The sequence below is a fragment of the Haematobia irritans genome, chromosome 3 (assembly GCF_050003625.1).
Source record: "Haematobia irritans isolate KBUSLIRL chromosome 3, ASM5000362v1, whole genome shotgun sequence".
Classification (NCBI taxonomy): domain Eukaryota; kingdom Metazoa; phylum Arthropoda; class Insecta; order Diptera; family Muscidae; genus Haematobia; species Haematobia irritans.
This window is the reverse complement of record NC_134399.1, coordinates 20285898-20296303: the sequence shown is the minus strand read 5'-3', so window position 1 is coordinate 20296303 and position 10406 is coordinate 20285898. Positions and strand designations below refer to the sequence as shown.

The following is a 10406-nucleotide window of genomic DNA, read 5'->3' as shown; positions in this document are numbered from 1 at the left end:
AAACAGGAATGTTAGTCAACACAGGGTGACCTGTAATTCATCAATACGCCTTGTGCTGTGAAAATGGGTGAACAAATGTCGAATTGCAGACGGCTATATATAATTGTGGTTATATATAAATGTGATATGGACCAATGTCTGCATCGTTGTTAGCCACCGGGAGCAACTATGGAGCTATGGTTAGCATGCCCGCCTTACATACACATAGGTTAGGTGGCAGCCCGATGTATCAGGCTCACTTAGACTATTCAGTCCATTTTGCATACACATGGTTGTGGGTTCGATTCGGCCGAACACCAAGTAATGATGTTGACCATTCTGAGTGTTTCAAAGCTTCTCTAAGAGGTTTCACTACAATGCGAAGGCAGTTCGCACTCGGCCCGTTTGGAGGTTCCTTGTCATTGAGCTTAAACTGGAATGGGGCAGCACTCAGTGATAAGAGAGAAGTTGACCACTGTGGTATCACAATGGACTGAATAGTCTAAGTGAGCCTGATATATCGGGCTGCCTCATAACCTAACCTAACGTATCGTTGTTAATGGCGATAGACTAACACCATGTTCCTCTAAAATGACCCGCAAGCAAATCTGGGGATCAGTTTATATGGGTCTATATCCTGCCAACATTTCATGAATTGGCTGATATTCGCCTTATGCTCCAGCCAAAACATTAATATTATTCTTCTACCAACAGTTGTAGCAAAATACTTCAACTTTTTTTTGCACTACCCATCACCTGCACTCAAAAACAAGTTTACTTGGATCCAAAGATTTTGACCGTACCTCGAGGATTTTGGTACTGATTCCGAACCAATGATGCGGCTTCTTTAAAATAAAGACATTTTTAGCGTATCCTCATTTATCGAATTTTCATTCTATTGTCGCGATATGTATATTAATAAAGTTATTCATGTACAACCAAATGCCAGTTTAAAAATCTAAATTATAACGAATACTTCAAAAAAAAGTGTTTCCTTAATTTCAAAACAAACAAGTATATACGGCCGTAAGTTCGGCCAGGCCGAAGCTTATGTACCCCCAACCATGGATTGCGTAGAAATTTCTTCTAAACACAGCCATCCACAATCGAATTACTTAAGTTGCGGTAACTCTTGCCGATGGCAAGGTATCTTAAAACCTCCTAACACCGCCTTCTAAATTGTATGTAAGTCCATACATCGATTAATTACGTATATAATTCAGTTTGACAAAATTTTCTATAGAAATAAAATTTTGACAAAATTTTCTGTAGAAATAAAATTTTAACAAAATTTTCTATAGAAATAAAATTTTCACAAAATTTTCTATAGAAATAAAATTTTGACAAAATTTTCTATAGAAATAAAGTTTTGACAAATTTTTTTATAGAAATTAAATTTTAACAAAATTTTCTATAGAAATAAAATTTCAATAAAAATGAACTTTTTACAAACTTTTCTATAGAAATAAAATTTTGACAAAATTTTCTATAGAAATAAAATTTTGACAAAATTTTCTATAGAAATAAAATTTTGACAAAATTTTCTATAGAATTAACATTTTGACAATGTTTTCTATAAAAATAAAATTTTTGGTGGATTATTTTTGGCTCAAGTGGCAACCATGATTATGAACCGATATGGACCAATTTTTGTGTGATTGGGGATCGGCTATGTATGGCATGGTTATAAGCGGCTTTATACTAACATCACGTTGCAAATTTCAACCGGATCGGATGAAATTTGCTCCTCCAAGAGGCTCCGGAGGTCAAATCTGGGGATCGGTTTATAAAGGAACTATATATAATTATGGACCGATAGGGATCAATTTTTGCATGGTTGTTAGAGACCATATACGAACGCCACGTTCCAAATTTCAACCGAATCGGATGAATTTTGCTTCTCCAAGAGGCTCCGCAAGCCAAATCTGAGCTTTGGTTTATATGGGGGCTATACGCATAAGCGTAGGAAGGCCTCTGGGGAGGAGGCTTAGACCCCCCAGAAAAATTTTATCCCCCCCCCAGAATTTGAAAACCTATTTACGACTTTGCATTGTGGTAGCAGTTGCCGATTTTATTTCTTAACATTGTCTTCTAAATTGTAAGTTGGTTTCTTTACTATAAGGTGAATTTTGTGATATTTTCCCGACTAAAAGTTTTTATGATTTTTAATGCATTATAAAGCTTGTTTATCGAATATTTTCAAAAAGTATTAAAATATTAAAATTTTCTAGAATGGATTAGCATTTTTGCGGCAAAATTTGTACCATTTTATAAACTTTTACTTTTTTTTAATCCATTACAAAAAAATTGCCCATTAAAAACACAACACGTCGCAGAGTTCCTCGATCTGACCATAAGCTGAATACCAAAGCGTATAACATAAAAATGGATGAAATTACAATAAACTGCTACAACAACAACCCATTAAAAACAAAACAAAAAAAAACAATACCCATTAAAGAAAAAATGAGTTATAAAAAATTGAATCAAAACAACTTCCTGCGTATTTAAAATAATTAACTTCTTTGTGAAGACATTTTTGGAAGTGCTTTTACAGTTGTGCCTTTAGAAACACAACACAAAAATTTTTTTGCTGGGAAAAATTGTGGAACTACTTTTAGTTACTTTTTTATAAATTAATTGTCGAGTTATATTGAAGTCTGATTTTTTATTAATTTTTATAAAATAAAACATGGATCGAACTGAAGTTCAGTCTATTAATTTTTTTCTAGGGGGGCTATAGCCCCCCCTAGGAAAATTGTCTAGCTACGCTAATGGCTATACGTAAAATTGGTCCGATATGGCCCATTTGCAATACCATCCGGCCTGCATCAATAACAACTACTTACGCCAAGTTTCAAGTCGATAGCTTGTTTCGTTCGGAAGTTAGGGTGATTTCAACAGACGGACGGACATGCTTAGATCGACTCAGAATTTCACCACGACCCAGAATATATATATATATTTTATGGGGTCTTAGAGCATTATTTCGATGTGTTACAAACGGAATGACAAAGTTAATATTCCCCCAATCCTATGGTGGTGGGTATAAAAAACTTTAACCCAAAAGGTGGGTATTAAGTTCGAGTTTAGCCGCTAAAGGTGAGTATTAAGTTCGAGTTTAGCCGCTAAAATCGCTAAAGTAAAAACTAAATCAGTAAGAAAAATGCATGAAATTATACATATTTGTTGCAAATTTTATTATAAGTTGATGGGGAAAAGCCCAAAGCAAATTTTCACAAAGTTTGTATTCCTTAAAATGGATTATTAAAGAAAAGTAATCGTGAAAATATGACGTTTTTAGCGGCTAAACTCCTTAATACCCACCTTAAAATCGTACTTTTTTCACGATTACTTTTCTTTAATACTCCATTTTAAGGAATACAAACTTTGTGAAAATTTGCTTTGAGTTATTCCCCATCAAGTTATAATGAAATCTGCAACAAATATGTATAATTTTATGATTTTTTTTTTTTACTGATTTAGTTTTCACTTTAGTAAAAATTAGTGGCTAAACTCGAACTTAATACTCACCTAAAGATGCTAAAACCTCAGAATAGAGGTGTGCACGTGAGTAACTGTTTACTCACGCACATTCACGCAGGAAAAATCTTACTCATGCGCACTCACACACGATATTGTTTGGGAGGACTCACGCTCACGCACCCTGCCAGCATTTCAAAGTTCCGTTTCATCCTCATCGCTACCACAGACTCGTAAGTGACACTGCAACAATCGCCAACTGTGATAGTATTTTGCCATCACTATTCGCATAAAAGTATTTTGCTATCACTATTGCTACAAGAGCCATTTTATATTTTGTGAAACACCAAGCACAACTAGCTTCTTATAATTTATTTAAATAAAAACGATAATGGAGTGCTGAAAACATAGTTATTTCGCTTAAAATTGTAAAAGGTATATTGGTGAACAATTTTTGACTTTCCGAATGGAATAAAGTGATAGTGTTTAAAATATTTTTCCAGACACGCTGCCTCCATTAGGAATAAAAGCACTGGCTGATAGACGCTACAACATGTAACTTGCAACTTGTAACTCAACATCAATCTTTTATTAATGCATAAAAATATGTTAAATGTGATAGTCGTATAAATGTTCTATTTATGAGAATTTATAAATGTTTAATAAGATTAATAAACATCTAAACAATCGTGCTTTACTTGACCACAATGATTCTTTTACAACTATCTTAAAATGCAGTTTATCGGATTGTTTGAAGGGACCCTTATTGGCGTCCTTCTAAATGTATCCAGAAGGACACCTAATAATTGTACTCATGCGATACTTTTTTGTAGTAACTTGGCGTGGTACAACTTCTCAATAGTGACGGCGCTTTTCCGAGGAGTTTTAGATATCGTATACGACTGTTTTCGACGTAGTGGGGATTCTCGGATGCGCCCCCAAATTAAAAAAATGTTGGCAGGGGCACAGTCACGAAAAGAAAATTTGTACTCACGCACGAAATTGTCGTGACTCACGTAAAATACCGTGACTCACGAAAAATATCGTGACTCACGAAAAATGTTGTGACTCACGAACAATTTTTTGAGTAATTTACCTTAGCGACGTGTGTGAAAACATGAGCATTATTAAAATCGAGAGCGTTATTACACTCTTAACATCCCAGGTGTCACTAAAATTGTAAATGAATTTAACTCTTAAGAGTTTTATGTTGGTGAGCGGAATTATTTTCGTGAGCGTAAATCTTTACTCACGCACGCTCACGAAGATAATATTTTCGTGACTCACGCTCACGCACGACATTTTGGTTTGTTAATCACGCTCACGCACATTCACGCCGTTGCCATGAGCGTGAATCACGACTCACGCGTAGGTCACGAACATTTTCGTGAGTCACGACAATTCCTTGTCACGTGCACACCTCTACCTCAAAAGCAGTGTCTGTGAAATTCGTTCATGATAGAGTGAGCTTCATTGTATTGCAGTTCACTGTAGAGAAGTTTGACAATATTACAGCCAATTTCTCATATCCGAAACGAATGCTTTCGTTCGACTGAAATGTCAAAAACTACTGATTTTACTATATAAATTCACATGTTTTGGGCAACGAAAGCGTTTTTTACGAATATGATAAATTGCTTGTTAATTTTTTCCAATCTTGGTCAAGAACAACTGAAATTAGATTTTTTATTTACCTGAATTACCCTGTAAATATATTTATATTGTCTTTGCCATCCTAGCCACTAACTCCTATGAATTGTTTGTCTACTTGAAGCACCCTGTAATAGATTTTCGTTGTTTGGTAACGTAAAGTTAACTATTTTTGACTAGAACCCGTGTTGTTACATCGTTGGCAACTCATTTAAAATGTGTGTTGCCAGATTATGTTATCAAAGCAGTTTATGTCAGTGTTGCCAACTCCCCAAGGACAAAAAGCACCAAAAAATATATTATCAATTCTAACATACCACCTTCCAGCACAAAATCGAAAATTAAATGCTCTAATAAAAAAAAACTTCCGAAGATGTATTATAGAACTTTTGTGAATTGAATTTTAAGAAGTTAAGGTGGGTATGAAGATCGAGTTTAGCCGCTAAAATAGTAATTTTTTCATAATTACTTTTCTTTAATAATTCATTTTAAGGAATACAAACTATGTGAAAATTTGCTTTTTGTCCATTCCCCATCAATTTGCAGCAAACATGCATAATTTTTTGCCCATTTTTACTGATATAGTTTTCACTTTAGCTGCAAAACTCGAACTTAGTACTCACCATTATGAACCGCTATTTTAATTTAGTTTGATCAGTGACTTTCAACTTTCAAAATATTAATATATGGAAGGAGTCTATTGCTTATTTCAGTTGTGCGTGCTTTTGTGAATTTAATACAAACGTTTAAATGACATCTTTACCAAATTCAAAAATTCGGCACTAATCGCTCGACTTTCCTACAGAATATCCTAAATAACAATATTAATTAAAAAATAATCAATACCAACTTCATAACAATCAAATTCTATATTTGGCAACAAATTTGAGTTTCTTCAGCTCTTGAAAGTCTAATCAAAATTTTTGTATCAATTACTTAATACTGTTTAAACAAAAAAAAGCACCAAAAGCACTAAATGAAAATGCCAGAAAGCACCAAGTTGGTGCTTTTTTTGAAAAGGCACCAAAAAGCCAATTTGGTGCTTTTTAGAAATCAAAAAGCACTAAATTTGGTGCTAAAAGCACCAAATTGGCAACACTGGTTTATGTGAAGGTGTCGTGTTTGCATCAGACCATAAGGATTATTCAGACCATGTTTTTCATACCAAAATGCACTGTTAATTAACTACTCCTCATTACCTCTCAGAAAGAAGTTTAACACCAAAATAAAAAGTCCATAGATTTGCACAAAAATATGAACAAAAATCTTGAGTTGTGAAGATATTAAACGAGCATTTAATAACATCAAATACAAGGCCAGTCATGTCAACTTTAAATGTTGATCTATGTGATGGAAGGGTTAGTAGCCGAACACCAAATGAAAAGACGTTTTCAACCGTTATAGGGGTAGGTAACATTTAAAAATATTTGAGCATAGACCTCTCCAAGGAGGAGTTACAACAACCTTTCCTTGGAATGCCTTTGATGTCGTATCACAATGAACTAAGCGAGCCTAAAGTAACAGACTGTTAATGTAGCCTAACTTAATGCGAAATAATTCAAATTGTCTGGAAACGAAAAGAAAAACCGATTCCGATAATTTGGTTATCTCTTTAAGCTATTGATTCTCAGTATATATTACGCCAAACTGATATCAGTACCTTGTACGTCAAACTCATCATCTTCCGAAAATCGAAAATTACTTAAAGCATCAGCCCATAAAATGTTCATTGATATGAATTAAAGCTATTGATAGATTCAGAAAAAAAAACAAAACTTTCCACAATACAAGATAATGGTGAAAATCGGATGATGAATAAGACATTTTCCCATAAGACAATTTCTTATATAAACCTCTGCCAAGCAATTATTGATCATCAGTTAATTGTAAAGAGTTGTGATTTACGGAATTTATTTATAAACAAAATATTCAATATGAAATTTATTACATCACTTGCATTGATCCAGGCATTGATTGTCGCTTGTCAAGGATATAGTTTCTTTATACCAGCAAGTAAGTCATTAATGGCAATCGATCATTTTGAGAAGACGGCGCAGCCTGGTACTTCAGGTTACTGAAGTATTCTGTGGTGTGTTATTCTGGACAGTGGACAGACCATAGAACAAACGAAGCTTCATTTGAATCTCTTAATATTTCATTATGTTTTTGTTGTTTTTTTAGGATTGCCTGGCGTCTGTATGTATAATGGTATAATGCTAAAGCGTGGCGATAACAATATGATGAATTCCTGTCAAAATATGCGTTGCAATGAGGATGGTTCGATTTTAGTTCAAGGGTAAGATATGACATTCTTTCCAAAGGAGCCCATTAATGTCCCATATTTAATTTCGTTCTTATGCAGTTGTGGCCATTATGATATGCGTGATTGCCGTGTTCTGGATCCAATGAATTTGAGTAAACCCTATCCTGATTGTTGTCGCATGAATTTCCTTTGTACTATGGCAAATGGAGAAGTTGTAAATCGTGAAGTTCATCCATTAGAGACTGGAATATACGCTTAAGAGAGAGATAAAATTTAAATATGTTTGTGTTTTTTGCAATTATAATATTATAAAGAATCAATAAATATGGCCAACATTTTGTGGATCGATTAAACAGAGAGGTTGTTGGGGCTACATATAATTATGAATTGATTGATTATCAAAAGGCGTATACTGATATCACATACTAAAACAAGTATATACGGCCGTAAGTTCGGCAAGGCCGAATCTTGTGTACCCTCCATCATGGATTGCGTAGAAACTTCTACGAAAGACTGTCATCCACAAATTTCAACTCACATGGTTGTTAAATATCATATGCAACCACCACGTACCAAATTTCAACCACATCGGATGAATTTTGCTTCTCCAAAAGGCACCGTAGGTCAAATCTGGCGATCGGTTTATATGGGAGCTATATATTATTATGGACTGATAGGAATCAATTCCTGCATGGTTGTCGGATACCCTATACTAACATCACGTACCAAATTTCAACCGAATGGGAAGAATTTTGTTCTTCCAAGGTGCTCCGGAGGTCAAATCTCGGGATCGGTTTATATGGGTCCTATATATAATTATGGACCGATGTTAGAGACCATGTACCAAATTTCAGCCGGATCGGATGAAATTTGCTTCTTTTAGAGGCTCCGCAAGCCAAATCGGGGGATCGGTTTATATGGGGGCTACATATAATTGTGGACCGATATGGACCAATTTTTGCATGGTTGTTAGAGACCAAATACTAACACTATGTACCAAATTTCAGCCGATGAAATTTGCTTCTCTTAGAGGCTCCGCAAGCCAAATCGGGGGATCGGTTTATATGGGGGCTATATATAATTATGGACCGATATGGAGCAATTTTTGCATGGTTGTTAGAGACTATATACTAACACCATGTACCAAATTTCAGCCGGATCGGATGAAATTTGCTTCTCTTAGAGGCTCCGCAAGCCAAATCGGGGGATCGGTTTATATGGGGGCTATATATAATTATGGACCGATGTGAACCAATTTTTGCACGGTTGTTAGAAACCCTATACTTACACCATGTACCAAATTTCAGCCGGATCGGATGAAATTTGCTTGTCTTAGAGGCTCCGCAAGCCAAATCGGGGGATCGGTTTATATGGGGGCTATATATAATTATGGACCGATATGGAGCAATTTTTGCATGGTTATTAGAGACCCTATACTGACATCATGTACCAAATTTCAGCCGGATCGGATGAAATTTGCTTCTCTTAGAGGCTTCGCAAGCCAAATGTGGGGGTCCGTTTATAAGGGGGGCTATATATAATTATTGACCGATGTGGACCAATTCTTCTTCTCTTAGAGGCCTCGCAAGCCAAATTTGGGGGTCCGTTTATATGGGGGCCATACGTAAAAGTGGACCGATATGGCCCATTTGCAATACCATCCGACCTACATCAATAGCAACTACTTGTGCCGAGTTTCAAGTCGATACACGCACAGAAAAACCATGTTTGGACATGGTTGCCGCATCCATTTAATGCTTATCTAGAGCATGTAATTGCCGCGAAAACCATGTATTTTGTCTTTGTAAAAATAGTTTTCGAACGGAGAAAAATGTATGGTGGCAATAAGCATTTGAATGGTTCTCAAATACCGCAAACATGTTCTATCATTTAAATGATAGAATTTGAGACCATTAAATGGTCGGGAAAATCATGTACCTGACCATTCAATTTTTTTTACTTTTTTACAGGGAAAAAAGTATTTTTATACGTTATGTATAGACATGTCAAGAACCATTACATGGTCATAAAGACCATTTACATTTTTTTCGTGACCATTTAATTTTTTAACTTTTTTCCAGCGAAAAGAATTTTATAAAAACATTGAGCAGGTACACACGATTTTCATTTTGCGCGTCAGTCGTGTGTTGATTGTTTCTTGGAATGGACGGAGAATACGGATTTACTGTGTTTTGTATTAATTTATTTATTTAGAAGTGGCACGTGGTTTTAAGTGACCACAAAAAAGGAAAGTGTAGTTGAAAAAAATGTATTTGCAGTGTATTTGCAGTTACAGCAGCGTTTGTTCATTTGCACGACTCAAATATGGAATGATTACATATTATTGAAATAGAGCCAAAATAGAGTGTGTAAAAATATGTGATGTTTGCTTGCACGACATAGTAAATACAAATAAACAATGAATTAGTTTATAAATAAATAAAAAAAAAACAAGTATATACGGCCGTAAGTTCGGCCAGGCCGAATCTTATGTACCCTCCACCATGGATTGCGTAGGAACTTCTACTAAAGGCTGTCATCCACAATCGAATTACTTGGGTTGCGATAACACTTGCCGATGGCAAGGTATCGTAAAACTTTTTAACACTGTCTTCTAAATTGTAAGTTAGCCCATACGGGGTATATATTAAACAAAAAAAGGCCGATTAAATACGTATATAATCTAGTTTGACAAAATTTTCTATAGAAATAAAATTTTGACAAAATTTTCTATAGAAATGAAACCTTGACAAAATTTTCTATAGTAATAAAATTTTGACAAAATTTTCTATAGAAATAAAAATTTGACAAAATTTTCTATAGAAATAAAATTTTGACAAAATTTTCTATAGAAATAAAAATTTGACAAAATTTTCTATAGAAATAAAATGTTGACAAAATTTTCTATGGAAGTAAAATGTTGACAAAATTTTCTATAGCAATACAATTTTGACAAAAATTTCTATAGAAATAAAATGTTGACAAAATTTTGTATAGAAATGAAATTTTGACAAAATTTTGTATAGAAATA

The 10406-nt window shown here is 34.5% G+C and overlaps 1 protein-coding gene across 1 annotated transcript; it reads left to right on the top strand.

Moving 5' to 3' along the window:
* The first annotated feature begins 6984 nt into the window (after window positions 1-6984).
* Window positions 6985-7732, top strand: LOC142229463 (uncharacterized). Its single transcript, XM_075300024.1, has 3 exons — window positions 6985-7125; window positions 7294-7408; window positions 7475-7732. Exons 1-3 carry the CDS (start codon window positions 7047-7049, stop codon window positions 7632-7634), a joined length of 354 nt encoding a protein of 117 aa, XP_075156139.1. The 5' UTR covers window positions 6985-7046; the 3' UTR covers window positions 7635-7732.
* Window positions 7733-10406: the final 2674 nt, after the last annotated feature.

What these genes read in the sequence shown, in the direction of transcription:
- LOC142229463 (XM_075300024.1), top strand. Translation starts at nt 7,047, where the DNA reads ATGAAATTTATTACATCACTTGCATTGATCCAGGCATTGATTGTCGCT. An exon ending in TAGTTTCTTTATACCAGCAA is followed by an intron (nt 7,126 to 7,293) that starts GTAAGTCATTAA and finishes TTGTTTTTTTAG; the next exon opens with GATTGCCTGGCGTCTGTATG. An exon ending in GGTTCGATTTTAGTTCAAGG is followed by an intron (nt 7,409 to 7,474) that starts GTAAGATATGAC and finishes GTTCTTATGCAG; the next exon opens with TTGTGGCCATTATGATATGC.